Raw genomic sequence first — 24,949 nt, 5'->3', positions numbered from 1 at the left:
AAATCAATGCAAAAACACCGTAGCAAGAGCTCTCCAAAAAAAAATGACCTATCTTACCCCATTCTACTCTACTAGAAGTAAACTAGCGCCGTGTTTTTGTGGGCATCATGGACTTCAATTTCCGGCATCAAAAAGTCGTTCATAATGGCGCGTAAGAATTCGCCATTCACTGTTACATTGACATCAGCCTCGTCTTTGAAGAAATATGTGTCGATGATTCCTCCAGCCCATGGGTCGCACCAAACGGTTGTTTTCAATGGATGTAATGGCTGTTCTAGAATGGCTTCGGGTTGCTCTTCAGCTTATTGCTTTTGCTTATTGACGTAGCGAATGGACCTCATCGCTGAACGGTTAAGTAGGCTATAAGTTGGCCTGAGTGCGCGATGAACACTTTTCACAGAGCGTCGATTTTCGTAATACAATTGTCCGATTTGTAAACGTTGTTAAGACTTAAGTCTTTCCATGATGAAATGTCAATGAATACTGAATAAAATGATGTATTTAGTTCGACTGTAGTCATGCGTGATCTGTCAAAAACGCCATTGGAAAGGGTACTTCCAATCTGATGAGTCGCAAAAAAAGGTTTTATTTTGCATGAAATTAAAGAAGCTGATTTTATTTCTACAAAACCCTAGATGATGCGATACTAATAAGGCGAAAAAATATTAAAGGTAAAGAAGTAAGTGGTGGTTGAAGATATGTTGGATAAGGGTTTTAAAAAGTAACTATATAATTTTTTTACAAAACTGCATTTAATGAGAATGAGGATTTTAAATCGCAAAATTTATTGCTGTCACGGGGAATACCACTGAACTTTAGAATATTAGTACTAACGCGCTTATATCACCAATCTACATTAATTAAATTCGAAAATTTGCAGATATGATTGATTTATTGCCATATACCATACCTCCAATACATCAGGACTATTTTCGAAATCTTGATCATAATGAGGAAAGTTCAAATATGTTAATAGTACGAGTATAAATAATGTTGGTTGAATGTTAATGTTGAAATAAAGCCTTTTAGTTTTTTTATTTTTACTTTAATTCTTCCGGAATTTAATAAGAATTGCATAAAAATAAATTGATTTGTTTCAATTGAAATTCCATAGTTAGTATTTTGTAAATGTAAGATTTTTACTTTTTGCTGATTTTGAAAGTGATATAAGACCTTTTGTAGGCAATAAAAGTATGCATTTTTGTTAAGGGGTTATATACAGTTAGAAGGCCGAAAAAAGCGAATTTTCTAGAATTTTTTCTGAGAAAACTTTTAAATTTATTGATCTAAAAATTTTTACGCATATTATGTAACCTTTTAACTGTATTTTACGGCTTAGTATTGGTAAAAATATTTATTTGGAAAGGAGCTACAGCTGATATCCGGGAGCTTCTTTCAAAAAAGGCGTTTTGAGGTGACCACTATATCTCTGAACTGGATCCTCTGAAATTAAAAAACCAAACCGATTTCGTTAAAGAAATGTTAAATCTAGTAACTAATCGAAAGAATAAGCAAAATAAATTTTTTGAGACAAAATGGCGGTTTCTCAAACAAAAAAAACCAAACGGATGTTTGACCAAAATTTCGGCCTTAAATTGTTTATAAAAAAATATTTATCGGTGAGAAAAAATCTTCGTTTAATTACTAAAAAATATATTTAAGTAACTCCGGTTAAAGTTTGAGAATCGGTTTAGCCGTTTTCGAGTAATGTTGGTCACCGACTTTGAAAACACCATTTTGAGAAAAACGCGCTTAAAGTTTGAAACGCACTGCTCTGCCGCTCCGGCATTGTACTTTCAAGCACTCTGAAACGCCTTCTCAAATTTGCGTGTAACTTCGAAAAATATTCACCGGAACGATATTAAATTTTCTGTGTGTATTCTTAAACATACATATGTATATTAAGAAAAAAAAAAATAAAAAAATCGATTTTTTTTAATTCTAACTGTATATAAATTATGAATTTAAATCAATGTAATGTTTAAAAAACACTAAACTAGTGTAATAATATTCACTCTTTTTTTCAAATTATTCAAGTACAAAACCTTAAATATCTCCACATTAAGTAAAATACACTTAACCCACTTTCAAAGAAAATGGCTCAAATAAAGATCATAAAAAATACAAAAATTTAAAGACTTATTTAATCGCCTTCACATACAAAGCATTTTTCGGAGCCACTGTTTTTAGTATGCAATTTATTCTCTTATTTATAATTATTGATAAGAATTGCAATGCCATATACAATAATTTGTAGGAAACCCGAGTATTAGTTGCTTTCTTGAAAAAAAAACTACGAAACATCGTAATTTGTTGTTTAAAACACTTCAGATACTGCAACTACCTATACAGAGGTTTGTAACAGTTCACTATCTCTTATTTTCAATTTATTATTATTTATTTATTTGTTTATCAAACAGAAAACTGAAAAGTCCCTGTCCTAACAAAGGAAACATGTTTTTTTTTGTTCAAAATTAGCTTTATTCATCAACGTAATTTGCATCAAGAACAACGCAATGAGTCCAGCGCCGCTCTAGCATTTCAATATTAATTACTTTTGTAGAATGATTTATCTTTTGCCTCAAATTAGGGCTCCGTTTCAGCGATAACCTCTTCATTCAAGCAAAATTTCTTACTGGCGATCATTTTTTTCTAGGTCTGCGAATAGCCAGTAGTTGCTGGGTGCCAAATCTGGCGAATTCTGTGGATGTGGGAACAATTCGAAGTTCAACTCATGTAGTTTTGCCACTGCTCAGAATCATCGGCATGTTCTTGTTTTTCGTCAACACTGACAAACGCGGCATCGAATTTGAACAGAGCTTTCTCATAGTGAAATGCTCATGCAATATAAAGCCAACACGTTCCTTTGATATCTTTACGAGGGCAGCTAACTCACGCAACTTCACTTTTCGATCATTCAACACGACTTTGTGGATTTTTAATGTTTTCTGGTGTTACCGTCTCATTTAAACGTCCACTGCGTTGTTCATCATCGGTGTCTCGGTGTCTCTACGACCACATTTGAAGTCAGCAAACCACCGTTTTATTGTTGTGTCTGATGGAGCTAAATCCCCATAACACTTTTCAGGTCATTGCTGCGCTTCAACGGTATTTTCTCCCATCAAAAACAACGAGTTCCATCTATGTGTTATGCCCGGGACTTTTCAGCCCATGTGTTAGTCTGTAAGGGTCTTTAAATCATAGAATTAAATAAATAAACCTAAACGCCATGTTTACTAGAATACCTGGAAGTTCCAAAATATGACACGAATGGGAAATTGACACAAAGGACGTACAAGGCGCTCACTGCCAAATTCGCACATAACTACGACAAAATGCTACGGGAAGGGGACTTAAAAGCTTAAAAATCGATATTATACAAGGTGAAGTCCAAAACAAACAAGACTAGTGTCATAAAAATGTTTTTGATGGCGCCATCTTTTTAATGAGCTAGTGCGTTAGAAGTTACATCCCTAGCTTAGAGAGTTGTGAGGACATAAATGACAATGAACATACGGGCCGCCCAAAATCAGTAACCACCGAAAACTCCATCGAAATTGTTCGTAAATGTATCAAAAATGAACCGAAATCATTGTTGAAATTTATGGAATCGATTTATCGCATTTGCACTAAACATTTGGGCTTACGAAAAGTCTGTGCACGTTTCATTCCGCAAAGTTAACTGAAGACCAAAAATTGTTCAGAATTCAAAATTCGAAAGACCCTATAAAGAGGCAAGAAAAGGCGAGAACTTCCTTTACAACATTACTGGTGATGAAACGTAGTGTTTCCAACATGAACCAGAAACTAAGAGTCAAAGGGGCGAATGGAAGGCCCCAGACGAGCTACCACCCAAAAATTCGCGTTTGGAGAAGTCAAAAATCAAGTCGATTCTCATTTGGTTTTACGACTCCAAGGGAATTATCGAAGAAGTGTTCGTGCCAACGGGCCAATCTGTCAATACAATTTTCTATCTTGGCGTTTTGAAGCGTTTGTTGCATCGCATTCGTCGAATTCGCGCTGAATACCGCTTATTGAATGTTAAGGCACCATCTCATCGATCCACTCTTGTGACTGATTTTTTGACTAGAAACCGCATTTAGCCATCAATCACTCACCGTATTTGCTTCCTGTGACTTCTACCTATTCGGAAAATTGCATTTGGCCATGAAAGGAAAACGTTTTGCGTCCGTAGAGGCCATCCAAAAGGCTTGTACCGACATCCTGAAATACATTCCGGTCAATGACCTGAAACACTTTTTCGAAAAGCTTTGAGATCGCGCCAAACAGTGTATTGAGGCCTGAGGGGACTATTTTGAATAAATAAACTCGAAGTTATCAGAACAAAGCTCCTGTTATTTCCATTTTAGCTCAGCCTTGTTTATTTTGGGCTTCGTCTTGCAGATATAAAAAATAAATAACATATAATTGGCGAGTATACTTCTGCTAGGTGTTTGACCGAGCTCCTCCACCTATTTGTGACGTGCGTCTTGATGTTGCCCCACAAATGGAGGGACTTACCGTTTTAAGCCGCCCCGGAACGGTAGATGGTTTTTATGAGGAGCGTTTTCATGGCAGAAATACACTAAGAAAAAAATGTTCTATTATTTGATGCATGGATATTCGAACCTACGCACTCCCGAATGCTAGTCAAACATAAATATATTTTGCCTAAAAAGTATTCATTTAAAAAATTTTCAATTGGAGCAAATTTTTTGTTATAACTGGCCATATAAAAAAATCTTATCGCAAAAATTAATTTCGTGGAAAAAGTTATTTTAAAATATAGTAGGTTTATTATACATATGTATGTGAAAAATAACTGTATTTTTCCTTTTGTATTTCTTTTACTTGGTCCGAGATTTAGGAATATCCACTGTCCGATCGCAATGGCGCCTCAAATGACGATTATCGCTATATGTTTTTTATCATTTTGGATAAATGCAACTCAATCTGAAACGGATTTCGATGGTCTATTAAATAAAGTATTCAATGATACTGATGGAAATCTATTAGGAAATGTAGAGTTAGAACCACAAGGCAAGATATGTGGAATTGGCAAAGAATGTGTTCAACGCAAGCTCTGTAAGGAGGATGGTACCGTTAAGAGGTTTGGTCAGGGTATGGTTGACCTAAAAATCGACCTTGAAAATCCTTGTACTTATTTGGAAACATGTTGTAAAGTAGACGAAATGGTAAGCGATCCCCACAATGTTCTTTTTAAAATACTTGCACATACACACATACAAATAAATATATTACAGTTAGAGCAAGCCACACCAGAGATAGTACCACTCGTACAAGAAAGTCATTGTGGCACCCGCAATGCGGAGGGCGTGTTCTTCAAAATTACTGGTGCTACAAATGGAGAGGCAGAATTCGCTGAATTTCCGTGGATGGTTGCCATTTCAACAATTGAGGAAACTTATCAAATTTACACATGCGGCGGGGCAATTATCGCACCGAATGTAGTCCTTACAGCTGCACATTGTGTGTTGAACCAACCACCGGAAAAGTTGGTGGCACGTGCTGGTGAGTGGGATACACAGACCACTCAAGAACCGCAGCGACATCAAGATGCTCGTGTCAAGGAAATAATAAGTAATGAAGATTTCGATCCCAGCAAAATAGCTGGAGATATCGCGCTTTTAATATTGGAAACTCCTTACATTTGGGCTCCGAATGTGCAACCCATCTGCTTGCCAGATGCTAATAGAACTTTTGATAATTCTCGTTGCTTTGCCACCGGCTGGGGTAAAGACAAGTTTGGAAAAGCGGGTGTTTATCAGGTTATACTGAAAAAGATTGAATTGCCTATTGTACCACATGCCACCTGTGAAGCCAATTTACGTAGAACACGTCTGAGTCGTTTCTTTCAATTGGACAAGAGTTTCATATGCGCTGGTGGAGAGGGTGGCTCTGACACTTGCAAGGGCGATGGTGGCTCACCGTTAGTTTGTCCAGATCCAAAGAATCCCAATCGCTACTATCAAGCTGGTATTGTATCTTGGGGTATCAACTGTGGCGAGAAAAATATTCCAGGCGTGTATAGCAATGTGCCGTACCTGCGCAGCTGGATCAATGAGAAACTTGTTGCGAGAGGAATTGATTTTAAATATTTTACGCAGTAAAATTCTTTATGAATAAACTATATTTGTAGTATACAATTTGTGGAAGTCTTTTTCTACTTTACTGCTTTATGTTGCCGTAAATGGTATGAATGCCGCCATATTTTTACGTCCCGAAAGGGGTTTAATTTGAATATTGAATAAATGTTGACCTTTTTCATTGGTACATCTAAGCTTTGAAAATTATGAAATTGTACACAAACATAAAGAGTTTTCCAATAAGAGGTGTTATTGTTGAATAGATTACGCTATCGAGAGGATTAACGATTTTTTATGGCCGAAATTGGATGGTATTGATCTGGACAACGTTTATTTTCAACAAGGCGGCACTACGTGCCACACAAGCAACGAAACCATTGATATTTTAAGGGAAAAGTTTCCGGACCGTGTTATCTCTCGAAGAGGTGATCACAATTGGCCACCGAGATCTTGTGATTTAATAACCATCCGATCACATATATTAAAAATAGCATTTTTCTTTGAATATCAAAATAACACCTCTATTTGAAAATCCTATAGTTTTATTTAAAGGAAGGTTTCATTTCACTCATTAGTTGTTCCAGTGCCGATTTATTAAAACAAATGAATATTATTTCACACGATATTATCACATTATAAAGGTGTATAAATAACAAAAACAAAAGAGTACGAGGGCGTTTTATTATTGTAACTACCCGTGTTTGATGACAGAAGGTGTTCCTGAGGGAAGTTGGTGTAGAATCGTATGCTGTCATCTATCAAATGACGGCAAAACAAAATTTCAGCCTGATGATAGGTAAGTTTGGATTTGGCAGCTATTCGTTCGATAATTCGCTTTTTGTTTTTGGATGGGAAAAAATACGAGGAGATAAAAGCAAAGCTGAATGCTGTATATGGGGACGCTTCGCTATCTATGACTACAGTTACATAGATGTTGGTTCAACGGATTTGAACGTGGGGAACATCCGTTTTTGATGATTAGCGACCAAGACTCACGGCAGACGTGGTTACCGAAGAAATCATTCAAAAAGTACACGACATGATTCCCGCTGATCAACGAACGAAAGTGCGCAAAGTAACAGAGGTCATAGGTGTCACGACCGGAACGGCAATTAATATTTTACATGTTAAGTTGGCGATGAAAAAATTGTTGGCCCGATGGGTGCCATGATTGCTCAAAGGGAACCACAAGCGTATGCGGCTGTTAACTGCGAAGCAGTGTTTGGAGCAATTTAAGAGAGATCCGAACGAAAACTGGATTCATCATTACCAGAAACTAAGCAACAATCAAAACAATGGATTTCTTCCGGTGAATCTGCTCCGAAATAGGCGGAGGTAGTCCCTTCGGGCGGAAAGGTCATGGCGACAATTTTTTGCGAACGGTCTTCCTCATAGATTTTTTAGAAAAAGAATGAACTATCACTATAGTGAGTTATTGGACCGCTTTCACAGAAAAATTGAAGGAGACACGGCCACATTTGTGCGAAAAAGAAGGTGCTGTTTCACCACGATAACGCAGCAGCACATTATTCGGGAGTTGTCGCTGAATTTTGCATGAATTGCGTTATGAATTGCTGCCGCACCCTCCACATTCAGCCGATCTGGCTCCATGCGACTTTTTCTTATTCCCTAACATGAAGAAATGGTTCGCAACAAAAAAAAAATGAATTCAAACTAGGAAGTCATCGCCGAGACAGATGCGTATTTTGGAGAGTTCGACAAATCCTATTTTTTGGAGGGGTTAAAAAATGGCCGAAGCCTTGGGAGAGGTGTATCTTTCTAAAAGGCGATGTTGAAAAATAAAAATTAAAAAAAAAACAGGTGTCTTCATTTCTAACACGGGTATTTACTGAATCCCCCTCATATATCCTTTTCAAAGGTCAAAATGAAAGTGTAAATTAAATTTAAAAAAAATAATAATTGGAGTGTACACTTTTGTTAAGTGTTTGGCAGAGCTCCTCCTCCTATTTGTGGTGTGCCGCTTGTTGTTTTTCCACAAATGGAGGAACCTACAGTTTTAAGCCGACTCCGAACGGCAAATGGTTTTTATGAGGAGGTTTTTTTATTGCAGAAGTACACTCAGGGGTTTGCCATTGCCTACCGAGGACGACTGCTATTAGAAAACGTTAGGAAAAACATTTTCTTTACTTTTGCTGTTTCAGGCCCGGAGATCCACAACAACGCACTCCCGAATAGTAGTCACGCACCAACAGTGGACGCAAATAAATTGGCAAAACTAAATTTGGTAGTTGGTAATCCCATTTTTGCTCTGAATTACATGACGTTTTGGCATACTTTGAACCAAGTTTTCTAAAATTTCCGATGAAATATTAACCCGCTTTAAGTTTTTGCTGCTGCTTTTTGGTACCTTGGAGTCCAAAATCGAGTACAAGTGCTGCATCGAAATACAAGTGCTTTGGCCAGATCAGCTTTTAGATGGCGTTTTCTTCAAAAAAGCTAGTAGCAAGGCGGGACATGGGTTATCTTGTGGGAAGATAAACGACCCGAAATGCATTTTTTTCGCGCTTGTTGCCAAATTTTCGCTAACGACGTCAACATAAGCTGCTGTAGTCATTCTTCCATCGATGTTTACCAAATTACCCACACCGAATTTTGAGAAACAGCCTCAAACCATAAGAGACCCGTCACCATGCTTTACCGTTAAATATACGTACTTTATTTTCAAGCGATCCGCAGGCTTACACCACACTCGTTAACGTTTGTTTGAGTTAATCAGCTCGAATTTGGACTCATTCCACCAAATTACTTTGTCCCAAATTGCGGGGAGCATGTTTACATACTTTTTCGCAAACTGAAGTCGTTTTTCCTATTTGCAATGGAAACCAGGAATCATTTTTTGGCGGCATAGGTCAACGATGACTACATCCGGTGAGGCGGCTCTTGGAGTGTTTGAGAGAAAGTTTCCTTGGAAGATTTTTGGACTTTTGTACGTTAGTGAAGGCGAGTATCGTAAGCTGTATGAGCATTACGACGGACGACACAGGCATAAAGCGGTATCAGCTGGTGGTAGCTGAAGAAGAGAAAGGCCACTTCAGCGCCGAAAAAATCAGGTGGAGAAGGGCTTGGCTTGAATTGGTGTGCCCGAATGGCGCCGGTTAGCATGAGAAAGACACGACGGGCTTTGTTAAACTCGGCCAAATAAGAAGAAGAAGAAGAACTTTGGCTACCAAGTACCCGGTGGCAACAGAAGTCTACCCGCTCATTTTACACGCACTCACACTTCAGACGGCAACGAAGCAACATGGGTGGCGATCAAGGAGAAATAAAAGGTTTCGCCTTCCAAATTCGCTGTTTTGTCGAGCTCCATGAATAAGCAAAGAAGAGGAAGAGTAGTCGAAACCATTAGAAACTACCAAACGTAAAAAATTGCCACGGCGCCTTCAGCATAAAATCCCAAACAAACTGCATTTGGATGATTTAAATTACTTGTGCTTTCACAAATTTAACACGCGGTACTTCGTTTTCATTAGTTGGTTTAATTTAATGCTCACAAATCACAATATTACCAAGCCATCCACTGATTTTTCACAAGCATGTAATGGCTTTTCCTTCTGCTTATTTTATTCGATAATTTTGTATAGAAAAGTGGCTGACGTCAGACTTGTCAAAATGGCAAAAAATAAAACAAATATTTCGTGACGAGGTTTTTTTTCGTATATCACCATATCGTAAGCATATCGCTGTCATAACCCCAGTTACGTTAGCAAATCGCCGATTTCTTCAAAATCCCTGACCTTCAAAACGGTCTGATGTTGGCTACACCTCTGCATTCTGTACATCGTGACATGGCATTACACATACATACGTACATATTTGATAGTTTATATTACACTTACGCTTTGCTCTTCCAACAAACTTTCCATACTTAAAGATGTATCGTCCAATAACTCCAAACATTTTGCAATTTCTTGCGCGCTGATAGAACTCTTCAAAATAATTTAAACCATTAAATTATAAAAAAAAATAATTTTTTCTAGGCAAATAAAACTTACATTTTGAAGTTAAAAAACCAATAAAAACCCAAAAAGTCTAACTTTTCGCTATTGAACATTTCTCCGCAACCCAGTTACTATTTGCCCGACATGCTTATTCATATAAAGAGTGATCAATTTAGAGATATTGGATTTTAAATTGAAATAAAACAACGAAAATTCAAAGTGATTGGGCGATCTTTAATATTTTTGTGTAAAACCATTCATGGCACGTCGTTTTTAAAGATAATCCATTTCAAATGTTGACCGTAACTGCGCCGTAATTCGACCATCCGTAAACACTAATTTTGAGTGACTCTCTGAAGGACTTCAGTCTGTATCTCGTGAATAACTTTAGTAATATTGGTTTCCAATGACTCAATCGAAGCTGGTTTATCCACGAAATATTTAGACTTTAAGTGCACTTACAAATAAAAGTCCACAGGTGTTATGTTACACGATCTTGGTGGCCAATCCATTGGTCAGAAACGAAAGATAAATTACTCACCGAAACGACGACGCAATCCATTGGTTCACGGGCTGTTGCAAGTAGCGTCGTCTTGTTGGAACCAGCGCCGTGCTTTTGTGGAGATCATGGGCTTCACTTTTCGACAAGTCGTTAATCAGGGCCTGTTACATTGGCGCTTGTCTTTGAAGGAATATGGGCGGATGATCCAGCCCATAAGCTGCACCAAACGATTGTTTGGGGCTTGGGGTTGCTCTTTAGCTCAAATACGGCAATTTTGCTTATTGACGTAGCTATTAAGCCAAAAACGGGCCTCATCGCTGAACACCATAAGTTGGCCTGAGTGCGCGATGAACACTTTTCACAGAGCGCCGATTTTCGTAATACAATTGTACGATTTGTAAACGTTGTTAAGACTTAAGTCTTTCCATGATGAAATGTCAATGGATACTGAATAAAATGATGTATTTAGTTCGACAGTAGTCTCGCGTGATCTGTCAATAAAAACGCGATTGAAAAAAGTACCTCCACACTGATCACCCTTTAAAATAAAAAATAAATTTAAAAAAATATAAACTACAATAAATTAAAAAAAAATTATATAAAATTGAAAACAGGTACTTTCGTATCAGCAGCCAATAAAAGCCGCATAAGCACACAAGAATATGGCAGCCACCGTTCATATACATATGAAAAATGTCTGGCGGAGGCGACGTGTTATTCTACTTAAATTTGCTTTGGTTTGTTTGCGGTTTTACCAGTGCTTATGAAGGCCCACTTATACTCGTACATACTGATGTATGCATAAACATACATACATACGATTATACGCATATTAACGTATGTATGAATGTGAACAGTCAACAATGGGAATATCCCAAGAGTAACAATAGTTTAATACAATATTTTTTGTTTGTTTGCGTGACTGCTTGAATTGGTTTGTATTTTTAACGAAACAATTAAATGATTAACATCAATCTGGTTCTACAAGTAGTTTGAAAAAAGGCAAAGATTATAACTCGGCTGACTAGTACTGCTTTCAATGAGACCTAAACTGGTCCCTAGTAATGCTAGGAGATCTTATCGAGGCGGATGATTCAGATCCAACTCGTGACGTGTAGTTTCGTGAGTTTTAGTAAATTGTTAATTCTTTGATGCAGAATGGTTCTCTAACACGGCGAGAATACAAACCCGAAGCAGCTAAGTGACGATCTGCAAGCTTTGGCACAGAAGATGCTTCTATTCTAGTTTTGCCGCGTGAGATGTTGTAGGAAAATGTGCCGTTAGTACTCCAACTACTAATCTACAATCCATACTCGCGAGCGTTAAAAGATAATTAATAGGCCTCTTCTCTTCGCCAAACGTTAGCAAGTGGCGAATAGATGAAGCAACTGGTATAAATAGACATACATATCTTGGCAGAGCTGGGATTGAGTTGCCTACAATTACGCTTCTTTGTAAAATAGTGAGTTATACCAGTTTTATGGGGTGGAACCCTACTCACTAGCGGCGAATCTTGCTCGACAACTTTGTTGTTGCTTTCACATGCAAATTTTTCGTCAGGTGAGCCGAGCAGAGAAGTGCCAGAGAACACCTAGAACATAGAACACCCAGCACCCTATGAATATGCTGAGAAAAGAATGCGAAAATTAGACAGCGCGGAATAAATGCGAAATTATTGCGAGAAAAAAAAAACACTTGAGACATATACCTGTGGTCACATAATAAAGGTACTTCATTCTTTTACAATATTCGCAATAATTTTCATGCTAATTTTTCTTTCGTTAACTCTTTATCAAAATAAATGTAGTTCATAAGGGGTTGGGGTAGTCGGAATTTTCGAAAAATTCTATTATTTTTTTGCATTTTCTTAAAGCACAAACAGCGATAACTTTCACAATTATTAATTTTTTTGTTTGAAATTTTGCTAAGGTCAGGTCGAAACATGATGCATTAATGTTATATTTTTATTTTTGTATAATAAAGAAATTAACTAGCAAAAAAGATGATTTAAAAGCATTATTTTTTCGGGCCACTGACTACCCCTAACCCCATAATACAAAAAAAGCCTTGTCAGTCAAAGTTAGAAACTTTTTACAATATTCACAAACATTTAACAAAATTTAAAGATAACCTTCGATTGTTTCAATTTTTCAATCAAAATTTTTACAAGCTGAAGATTTTCATCACTGAAAATTTTATTTATTTAGTAAAACAGTTATTCAAAAACAAGATTTTTTTCTCCTCTTGATTGGCGTAATTTTGATCGAATTCAACAAAGCGCACCAGTCATTTCTTTCTCGTGCTAACTGATGCCAGTTAAATGTATCAAGTGAGGTCGAGTTCATATCCACCTGATCTTTTCAACACAGAGGAGGTCTTCCTCTTCCTCTGCTACCACCAGTTGGTACCGCATCGATTACTTTCAGATCCGGAGAGTTGTATCCATTCGGACAACATGACCCAGCCAACGAAGCCGCTGGATCTTTATTCGTTGCCCTATGTCTATGCCGTCGTAAAGCTCAAAAAGCTTACGATACTCGCCGTCACCAATGTGCAAGGGTCCAAAAATCATACACAGAATCTGTCTCTGAAACACTCCAAGAGACGCCTTGTCATCGTCCAAGCTTCTGCGTCACACGTTAGGACGGGCATGACAAGGCTCGGTAGAGTGTGAGTTTCGTTCGTCATGAGAGGACTTTACTACTCAATTGCCTACTTAGTGCAAAGCAGCATTTGTTGGTTAGAGAGATTCCACGTTGGATTTCGAGCCTGACTTTGTTATCGGTGTTAAAGCTGGTTCCCAAATAAACGAATTCTTTTACGATCTCGAAATTATAACTGTCAACAGTGACGTGGGTGTCGATACGCGAGTGCGTGTGCGAGTGTTTAATGGCAGGAGGTACTTTGTTTTGTCCTCGTACTTCACCATACCCATTCGCTTTGCTTCTTTTATCGAATTTGGATAAGGCAGAACTAACTAACGCACAAAAACAAGATTAGATGATTACCATGGCGCCACCTTGTATATGCACATATGTTTGATTAAGAGCATATGCGAATTGGTAAAACAATCAAAGTATTACTCATAAACAAAGTAAACATTTTTTGGCACAGAAGATGGGAATGGAGCCAAATGCCAAATGCCGCCAAGTGTATTTAAGATGATGAAAATAGCTTTATTTTTATTGATGATTTCAAAAATTATGTTGGTTTATATAGTATTAGGACGGTTGATTAAGTAGGTAAGGTGATAATGAGGCAAAGTGATGGGCATATAATTGATAAAGATGTTTGTAAAATTTATCATAGAATAAATCTTTCGGGTTTTCCAACCTCTTAAATACTTTGTAGTGCAAGGTCCGGCACTCGGAGTGTAGCCACTTTAACCCAATCGTTTTCATCGAGCCTGGTGAAATATTATCGGGAAGGTATTCTGGAGGTTACCTTGAAGCCGTGGGCAGGCAAACATTTCGGGGGCAGACCATGTCCATTTCAACAGGACTCGACACCGTCTCACAAAGCTCGAGTGAACCAAGAATGGCTCAAAAACAACTTTCCGAACTTCATAACGTCCGCACAATGGCTTTCAAATTCACCAGACGCGAATCCGATGTATTATTCTCTTTGGGCCATTTTGGAGAGCAAGGACCGAACTAATAGATTCACCAGTCTCGAGGCGCTGAAAACAGCCATTGTCCGCGAGTGGGCAGAAATACCTGTAAGCCACATTCAGGCAGCTTGCGATTCGTTTCTGGGCCGTCTCATGGCCATAGTCAAGGCAAAATATGGTCATATCGAGCAAAAGTAAATTGATCCTAATTTTGTATTATTTTCACACATTTTTTACTTCGAGATGCCGGACCCTGTATATAAGATAAGAGGGCGCTGCCACCTCAAATTTAACATTTAAGTTGTGACTAAGCTGTGTCGCATTTGGTCACCGAAATCTTGATATTATAATAATAATCCGATGGCTCCATGGGAGAAGGGGAGGGCATCGGAGTAAATATTTGCTTCGAAGTTTTGAAACATTAGGCAGCTAAGCCATCTGCGAAATAACGCACTATTTTCCAAACATTTTCACTAGAATTATGGCGATATACGTCGATTCATCGAAAATCAGTTTGATTTAAAACAGATAAAAAGGAACACAAATTCTATACAGTAGACCATGTGGAATGTGAATCCTGCTCTCTACACGTGTTAATTGTCCAATTCCAAATAAAAAAAGAGATTTTAGAAGTCAAATAGTACATAAAAATCAAAAAATTTATCAAAAGTCAAATGTACGATAAATTACTCCGTTTGCGACTATCTCCTGCTGACACACAATCTCTTCTAAGGAAATTCAATAAAATGCATTTGAAACTCCTTTAGATTAGGACGAAGGCGTATACTAGTGCCATTGCTGCGAATTAATCCAGTCAAGTTCTCCCTTAGCCAATTTTTCTTCTTCTCTCATTTTTATAATCATGACACTAACCACCTCTTCACATGACCATTTCAACCTACTCATCGAACACCACTCTCCCTTTGGCGCCACTCAGTCAAAACATCGTCTTTCCTAGACCTGCAGTTAGATGAGATTGATGAGGACGAGTGATGGGTTCACCGCTGTAGGCAGCGAACTTTTAGGGATCCCTGTGATCTAAAGCTCGAACATTTAGGGTATTTTCAGGATTTTTTTACAATAAAAAAATGAGAAACGATATTCAAATTTTTTAGGATTTTTATTTAACTTAAAGTACAGCCGATATGTTATTTAGACTATTAATAGGATGTCAGCAGTTCATGTCGAACCAAGGTCAAAATAGATAAGCATGAAAAAAGTCCTAAACTAGTGAGCTAGCAAGCTTCTCTACAGAGTTACATTTGTGTGTGTGCACACTCCTATATCAACAAATATATGTACATACATACATTTGTATATCCAAAAACTTGAATTTAAATCAAGTTCAAGAAAATATGTATGCATATACTCGTACATTAGGGCGGGTGAATTTTTTTTCGGCATTATCTCTACCAGATTCGTATTCACATAGATTTATAAGAAAAAAAGTCCCACAACATAGCTCTAAAGTCTTTCGAGCCCCCCGAATTCTAGAAGAGACTATCTTTATTTATTATTTCATTTTATATTAATTTATAAAGGTTAATATTTACTTAGGACGAGTATTATGTTATTTACAATCTTACACTTGAAATCTTATACTTGAAGATTTTTTGATACAAATAATTTATTTTTAATTTCTATTTTTTATTTAAAGAATTCAAAGATTGCGCTACTACGTACTGTGTTGGTACACTCTTTATGCGAACGTATGTGAAGTTTCAGTTCAATCTGTGAATTTATTCTTTGTTACCAAGCCTTTTAGTATCGACGTGTCACAAAGTTTTTTACAATGGAAAAATCAAGTAACGTGCAGTGATTGATTTTTTATTTTGGGAAGGTTTAAAAACAAAGGAAATTTATGAGCAAATGTTGAAAGTGCATACAAACTTTTCGCCATCAATTAGTACAATAAGAAGATGGGTGATGGAGGACTGGAGCCTTGAATACAGTCCGCTTCAAGGAAGGGCGTCCAAAAATAGCAACAACACCAGAAATCGTAGAAAAAATACTGGATTTCGCGTTGTAAAAACGTGATTGAAAGCCATTTAGTCGAACCCAGGAAAAGCTAGGCATCTCATTGGGCAAGGTAAACAATAGTTTGACAGAAGTATTGGGTTTCAGAAAGCTGTGTGGACAATGGGTGCCGCATTCGCAAACAATGGAGCAAAAACATATTCGAATGCGGCTATCTCAGTAACATTTAAAGCGCTTTCCAAAGGGTTAAGTGGATTTTGTGCATCAATTCATCCCTATGAAGGAAAAAATGCGTGAAAAAGGTCCAGTTTGGGAAAGGAAAAAATTATTTTTCATCAGGACAACGCACCGTGTCACAAGAGCATTTTGACAATGGCTAAAATCCAAGATTTCTGGTTCGAATAAGGTTCTAGCGACTTCCAAACCCAAAAAATCTTGCGTGGAAAGAGTTTTTGGTGTTCAGGGAGACTATACTGAATAATTAAAACCATAAAATTGCGGTTTTCTTATCGAACCGCAAAACTTATTGAACTACCTAATATATGTAGGCTTTTACTATTGTAATGGGGAAAGTTGCTGCATGTACGTTTTTGATATGTAAGTCAAACTAAGCTTGCAAAAAATAAATTAAAAAATTCTTCGAAAACTTATAATTTTTGCAAATGAGGTTGTGCGCCAATAATATTTGATCCTTGTGAACTCGACAGCCACGGTATCGAAACAGGCAAGCATTGGAGCGCGTAACGGTCAAAGTAAAGGTTTCCATCACTCATCACATCATTTTGGTTTTTATTTAGTAAAAAAGTTGTTCGAAAATGAAATTGGATGATTCATTTTGCGCCGCATTGTTCTTTAACATATTTTTCTAATGAAAAATAATTTTTTTTTATACTCTTTTTTTATAATTTTTTTTTTTCTTTAATTAAAAACACCTACTATTAATTTGATTTTAAATAGTCTTAGGTTATGTTGGACTGATCCTGTAGATCGCACATAGACTAGAAATTGATGCATAGTTTTAACTTACAACTCTTTCTAACTTCATTCTGTTTTCATATTAATCTTTGTATAAATTTCAATTTTTCAGATTCAAGAGACTCGAAATTGGTCTTAGAGTTATGCTCTAATAAAATCTGTGTCTTATAATTTCATGTAGAGTTCGAATCTGCCAAGAACGAACACGGAAAAAATAGTTTCATACAAATTGATCCGTCCTAATATATAAACATATACGAAAGTAAATTTATAAGTATTAACTCAGTCTTATTGAGTTACTTATAAAAACAGTTATTTGAATTCAAATTTTTTAATGTAACTTTTTAAATTTATTGGTAATTAATTCTGGTAAATCCTGTTCATTTTCCATACATTTGTACATAGTACATACATATGTATATATGTATGTGCATACCTACAATGCCGGTATAAGGTCGGTCGATCGCGTGTAATGAATACCTATATGAAACAATTATCAGGCATGTTTGTGGGGTTTTATCCATATACTCATATATTATATACCTATACATACATACAAATAAGCGATGTATGAATATTAATACTTTTCATATTAAATGTGTGCGAATACAAACAAACAAACTGAAAAAACCAATGAAAGCTTTTCATCAGAAATGTGCGAGAGTGTGTATACAAGTGTATGTATATATACATATACATATATATGCACATATGTACGCATCTCATCTTCACTATCACCGATTAGGTTCTCCGCTAGAAAACAGAGCGGGAGTCACAGCTTAAGCTACAAAGTTTTTGGCAAATTTTCTTGTTTTGATGTGAAGATTCTACTCATTGGCAATCAGTTGCTTTTTGATCGTCATCGCGTTCGTGTCGTGTTTGGACAATACACATAAATCAAAATCGATTAATTGAGAATATTTTTGTTGTTGCCGTTTTTTTTTTACTGTCTAACTACTATAGACACACATATATACGAGAAACTGTGGGAAGTAAGTGAATGAGAGAAAAATTTACATATACTAAGAAATAAGAAAGTAAGAGAAAAATGTTTCTCGTCAGCTGAGAAGATTTGTAGTGAGTAGTTCGTAGGGATGCCCACTGTGGGCATGAAACATCAAATGAGAAAAGAAGTTTTTCAAAAAACTCTTACCCTTTTTGCAGTCTGTCGCAAATTTGCGATTGTATTTCTGACTCAAATGAAATTTTCATGAAACCCTTCTATCATTAGGAGGTGGGATAAAGCTCTAAGGGCCTTATTTTGTGAAAAATTTTCAAAAAACTGGTTCTATCGAGGATAGAGAAAGGGCTGGCTGACCAGACTGAGGTGTTTTTGGAAACTTATATATCTGTGAATAAGCCAACTATGACTTCAGAGCTGAAACACAACATCTGGATCAAGGTTGCTAAACTAAATGAGATAATGTGTGAGCGAGTCCTTGAAAATTTTAATTCCCGTGTGACAGCCTGTAGAAGTGATCGTGGCACTGATATTATTTTTTATATATAAGCAGTATAAGAAATAAAAGTAGTGAAACCTGAAGGAATCTAAATTTTTATATTGGCGTCAAACTTTTGGTTTTACGGTGCGATAATGCGCCTTTTCATTTGACTAAAAATTCGACCCATGCCTTTGCCTGTTTTAGCTCCCTGCGACCTCAGTATACTCAATAAAATTGAAAAAAAAAAGAAAAACGGTCCTCGAATACCGCTTCGAGTTCATAGAAAAGATGATATGTGTGTATATCACTGCGTAACATGAAGGCCTTTTCGAAAATCCGGTTTAAATTTCAAGTTCCGAGGGTTGGGAAAAATGTTTTTGTTTTTTGTTGAAATTTTCATTAAGCTTAGCTCTTGTTTGTCGTACGCTCTGTTGCCGTGATCAATCAATTACTAAATTTCTCATAGCACATTATGAATCTCATCGACTTTGTTGCTTTTTATTTAATAATAAGCAGTCATACATACAAACTTGTGCGTAGTACATAGAGACTTGCACAAATGGCAGCAAGTTCGTTTTCATAGTCTTTCGTTTAGTGTAAATGGTTGAAATCGATTCTCAATTGTATATTGTATAAGAAATATAAGAATGCAAAATTGTAGGTGCATTCATTTGGAAGACAATATCGACATGCCGAATCACAAGCGGGAGCGGATGTGATTTACATTTGCAGATTTTATGCTAATATACTTCTATTATATAAATATTCATACAAATATTTCAATTCAGATGCATCAAATTAATTAATAATGGTAAATAGATTTACCACAAAATGATAGCCAGCACAGATACCCAAAAAAATGAATAGAAGTGGAAGAATAATGGAAGCAAGTGTTCTCGCAATTTAGCAGGTGGCACTTTATTTTTATGGTTTTGTTTAATTTCAATACTCTTGCAATTCCCGTATTCACTGAATAATTCACAAACAATTAACTTTGCAGACAAAGGTTTGTTTATTTTCGTTGCTCAAAGCAGCTGATTCTATTAAATTTGCCAAGATCAAAGTAGCGGTTAAATCTCTATTCACCAAAAAACAAGTTTTCATTTGCCTAAACTTGTAGCCCTTTGTTTATCTCCACAGGTTTAGAATGGGCAAATAACTAAATAAATATGTGTGTATACGTACCTGTGAATAGTATTAGTATAGTATTCGTATAAATATTTGTACATACATATGCACGTATGGTTGTAGCAGCATTGCTGGGGAAAACCAGTTTCCGCAATTGAGTATGAGAGTATTGAGAATAGCTTTGACGGGGATTTTATTTAACGAATTTCTTTTTTCGTTTTACTCTAAATATGATAACACCAAGGGCCGGTTTTTCAGCACTAGTTTAACTGTGGTGAATTTGTTAAACTGCAAAATTCACCGTTAAAACTAAAAAAAATGTTTCATTTATAAAATATTGAAAAGATTTTGATACAATAAATTATGAAAAATTGGGTTCGATGAGAACGCGAATATTGAACCATTTCAAACTGACATTATACCAAAATTCAATGACTTACAAATTTCCTAAAGATTCTAATTAAAAAGTTTGAACTTTATATGATTTTTTTTTATTTTGTACAAAGTGTCATACTTTAAGGGGTCCCGGTGGTCTAGAGCTCGACAGTTTAGAGTATTTTCAGTATTTTTTTTTTATAAAACAAAAATTAAAAAGGATATTTAAATTCTTTAGGATTTTTATTTAACTTCTTTTATATACAAAAATGAAAAAAAAAATTGTTTTGTAATTTTAATAATTTAAAAAACGGCGCTGAAGTTGACCCTCCCTGAAAATTGGACCTGGACGGTGTTGTCCATTTTGGCTCTTCTCTCTTCTATTTATCTGAAACACAAAAACCAATATAATATTAATGAGTATGAATGTATCTATGCCCCGTACTAGAATAAAAAAAAAATTGACAAAATGGCGCGGTTTTGAATTTGACGCTCTAAAAATCGTTTTTTTTTTTCAGTTTTTTAATCAAAAAAATAGCCATTGATGTTGTAAACAACATATTAAAATTTCAGACGATTCCGTTGAATATTTTTTTTTTGACAACACCAGGCCGAAAAAAGTAGTATTGAGATAATTGAGTTTAAAGTTTTGAGAGTGGGTACTTTCCATTGATTTCGTCGCGTGACGAATCTGACTCTACCTGCTAAAACGGCTGCAGAATCGAAAATACTGTGAATTCTTAAAAGCGCGTACTTTTGAAATATCAAAATCAAAATCGATTTTTTGAAAATTCTATACTACCGAAACTCCTTAAGGGGTTTGTTTTTTTTGTGGTATCACCTATACCAGTTTGATACCAGTACTTGTATGAACCATATTTTTTATAAATACAAAAAATTAAAAAACAATTTAATGTTAAGTACAGGATGGCGTAAAATTTGTCATCAATTTTGTTTTTGAATAATGTTTTTACTAAGTAAAAAATGATTTTGGGTGATGGAAATCTTTATTTGCAAATTAACGTGTTCCATTACTTCTTGTCTGTTGGTATACTGCGGCTGCATAACTAACAGGAATATGGTCGTAGAGAAAATAAAATCCAAAAAATAAACCCGAATTCTATGTTCTGTTTTGTTCTTTCGCCAAACTTTTATAATCTAATTGGGCGAATTTGTGGCATTTTCTGCCGTCCGCAAAAAGTGAGAACACAAATCAATCAGCATAGGAATTTGAAAACTCTATTGAATAATTTACCAATTCGTCCTGATTCATGATGCTGGCAATGGATTTGTATGTAATAAAATCATAAAATCGTTTATAATTTTCTTTTGATGGACGATTGCTGGTTTATTTCATTGACGTCGGAGTTTTTTGGTGTCAAAATAGCATATTTGCAAAGCTGTTTATGATTTTTATAATTTGTACCAATTGCTATGAAAATATTTGTCCCGACGCATCACGCTGCAAATATACACGTATTCAGCTTTTTTTTATTAATGTAGACGTTGCACAAAGCCGAAGTTTCGGACTTTCCTTCCCAACTCCCCACTAAAAACTCAGCCCTGCTTCGTTTCTCTTTGTGCTTGGAACTACCGTTAGGTAGTACTTCGCAGAGGGGTAGTGGCTTATTTTCTTTGTGTGAAAATTTCCACACAACGCAACTTTGTGATGATTTTCTTTGCTACATTGCAAACACCGGACCAATTTTTTTTGTTTTTGACTCAAGCAAGGTTCGATGCTTTGAGGCAAGCATTGAGCTCATCAGCTGCCGTTGGATAAATATTGATGGATTATATTCTTTCGATCCTTCTGGCAGAAAAATGTAAAACACAAATAGCGCTCCAAGCAGTATAAAGGCGTTGTTCCTAAGTTGAGGACTTGTCAGAAATCAAATGGATTAACGTAACCAACGCAAGGCAAATGTCTTGTCGAGGCCCTATGCCCCCGAGAGGAGTGAACAAGGAAAAAAAGTTCTTGCAGTACTTACATACTTTTTGTTTGTTATGCTCCCTTTACCAATTCCCGAATGGTTTTGAAATCAAGCAATATTTAAAAATTGGTTTGTATGAGTGATGCAATGCCTTCTTTAACAAAACCGCCCACATTTCATTGTTATTAAGGCGTTGAAATATTATGTATGCATGTGTGCCAAATCCGATCACTCTACCATAAATCGTTTCGAAACTATGCAATATTAAATAAATGGCCTGTATGGGAAGGTCCACACCCCCCTATTTAAAATTTTTTTTTTTATGCCTATATCCTTTCCGGCAATTGCGAGCAATAAGTTGACGAAGTTTTATTGCAATCGAATGATTGGTTTGGCTGCCTTTAAAACACGTACAAACAAATATTCATTTTTATATTTATATTTAATTACATTCTTTTTTTATTTCTTTAATATTAAATTCGTATAATAACTAGTTATACAAATATAAAGAAGCAGCAGCACTAGCATCATTGTCAGAGATGGAATGTTGCATTTTTCCGATTCTATTCTCTATATAATTCTTCTATATATTATATAATGAGGTGAAGTTTTTTCGAGAAAATAAAGCACTATTAGTTTAACTCTGGAAGGCGGTTGCTACGCATTTACTCGTACTAAAGCACTTGAAAACTGGGCCGATGTAACACAAGTTTTCAGCCAGAACTGCCACAATTGTTTCTTATGTAATTCGATCTAAAAACCATGAAAATCAAGAAACAACAATTTGAGTACTAATATTGTTTCTTTACAATATTTGGTTTGTTTTTTCAATTTCTTAAGACGAATTTGGCGAGTTGGATGACATATATGTATGTTTACAAATTGTTTTTTCAGATCAGAACGGAGATTTGGTGTGATAGGGTTTTATACGACCAGGTACTAACTTTGCCGAGGTTGTGCTGCAATTAAGGCAAAATATAATTTTTTTCATTACAACCATATCGATCTCATTTGTAGCTGTGTGCGTGTTTTTGTCAAGGGTAGACAGCTGCAAAATATTCTCTCTTTTCTAGCGCTGCTCTAGCGAAGTTATAGACAAAATTAATATGCCCAATGGTCGAATAGTGTTGACGAAATCCAAGCTGGTGTGTGGGGATTAGTTTCATCTGTCCAATGATCGGCTTGAGTCTTTTTAAGAATAGTTTTTCAAAAGCTTGTGTTAACGCGGCTAGTAGGATATTGGCCCATAGGAGGAAACCAAATCTGGAGGTTTATCTGGCTTTGGTTAAGGATGAGTTGGGCTACTTTCCAGGGCGCAGGAAAATACTCAAATTCTTGAAATTGCATTGAAAACGTAAATATTGTACATACACAATTCTTCCGGGACAGAAAAATTCTGCGTACACAGCTAGCAAAAGGTAACGAAATGGAAAGTCAAATCGTGATATCTGATATTTCTGTTTAGCTTAGGGAGAGTAGAGAGGCCATGGATAATGGGAGTGTTAGCCGAGCTCATAGTTGTCAACTTGGAGCTTTAAGCTCTAGACTTAATGATTTTTGAAAACAAGACAATGGTTTAGTGCTTAGTGCACTCTTGAATGTTTTTTTCTGAGCTCAAATGCTATGTGAATGCATTTCTTATAGAGAGTTAGAGGCATGAAATAATGCGAAATACTGAAAGTTGGCGATTGTTCTTCAAATATACGAATTCTCTTTGAAGCCATCCGTTGTATCAATTTTTTTTTAATTTTTGAAAATTACCGGCATATGGAAAATCCCATCTTGACTACTTTAGCGGCAAGCATTCCTGTCGGAAAGACTGAGTAAGCCGTGAGACAGCAGCAACTGTTTGCTGCCCTCGCATTGAGTGCAGGTAATACTCGTATACGGTTTTGAGTTATGACACTCTTCCCTCAAGTGCGCGATTTGTGCATGCAAACCCTATTTACAAATGAGTACATAGAACACAAACATACATATGCAAATACAATTTTTGTTGATTGGGTGGAAGGTCAATCTTTAATACGCCGATAAGAATATTTTTACACAAAGTACAAGTGATTACGAAAAATAGGTTTTTAAACAGCACTGACGTTCTCATTTTCTTATCAATTTATATATAATATTTCTTTATTATTGATTTCCGAAATGGGAATGTATGGGTGTATGTATGTATGTATATTTTCATGTCATAGGTACCTAAATTTTTATACAAAGTAAAACTACCTTTAAACGAAATGAAATATTTTCGCACAACATGAGCTGGATTCTGTTGAATCCTAAATAAATATATAGCCCTAAAAATTGAGCTTCTCATAAAAAATACTTTATATTTTATTAAAATTTTAATGGGAATATGTTTATGTTAAAAAATCGTTAAATCGTAAGAAAGGGATTTTTTAAAGCTTTTTTCCAATAAACATTCAAGAGTTTTATGAAAACGATTTAGTATCTAAAAGTGGGTAATTTGAGCTCTTAATGAAAATGAAAAGTTTGAAATGTGAAGAAAGTAGAACTAGTTGGCAGCTCAAAGCAACGTTTTCTGGAGAAATGTGTTTTGCGGTGGCCAACATTTTGCAAATCTGATTCGTCTGAAATGCAAAAATCAAATAGATTTCCTTTAAAAATCAAAATCCTTTAAAAATCAAATAAATAAATTTTCTTTAAAATTTTTGTAATTCGGGAAAATTATGGGATTAGATGATCGAATTTCAGAAACCAAACGAATGTAAGAAATTGTGAAAATTTTGTGTGCTACACTAGGCTAAACTTTTTACTAAGCATTTTTTTTAACATCAATATTTCTGATTTCAATAAAACTGTAATATATTTTGGCACAAATAAGATTCTTTCAGGCTATTAAATTCTTTCTTATAAACGTCAAAATGTGCATTAAAAATTCTAATAAATGTTTTCAAAAGTTAGTTAGACTTTTAAGATATT

General features: G+C 35.8%; 1 protein-coding gene across 1 annotated transcript in view; it reads left to right on the top strand.

Annotated features, from left to right (window-relative positions):
• The window catches only part of LOC128864680 (uncharacterized), a 31,697-nt gene that overhangs the window by 1,677 nt on the left and 5,071 nt on the right, over positions 1–24,949 (top strand). The window contains exons 2-3 of the mRNA XM_054104433.1: positions 4,868–5,195; positions 5,265–6,127. Coding sequence (XP_053960408.1) covers positions 4,890–5,195; positions 5,265–6,127 — 1,169 coding nt within the window. The 5' untranslated portion in view covers positions 4,868–4,889. The remainder of the gene's footprint in view (positions 1–4,867; positions 5,196–5,264; positions 6,128–24,949) is intronic.

This window comes from Anastrepha ludens, chromosome 5 (assembly GCF_028408465.1).
Source record: "Anastrepha ludens isolate Willacy chromosome 5, idAnaLude1.1, whole genome shotgun sequence".
NCBI classification, from domain to species: Eukaryota; Metazoa; Arthropoda; class Insecta; order Diptera; family Tephritidae; genus Anastrepha; species Anastrepha ludens.
This window is presented reverse-complemented; position numbering and strand designations above follow the sequence as displayed.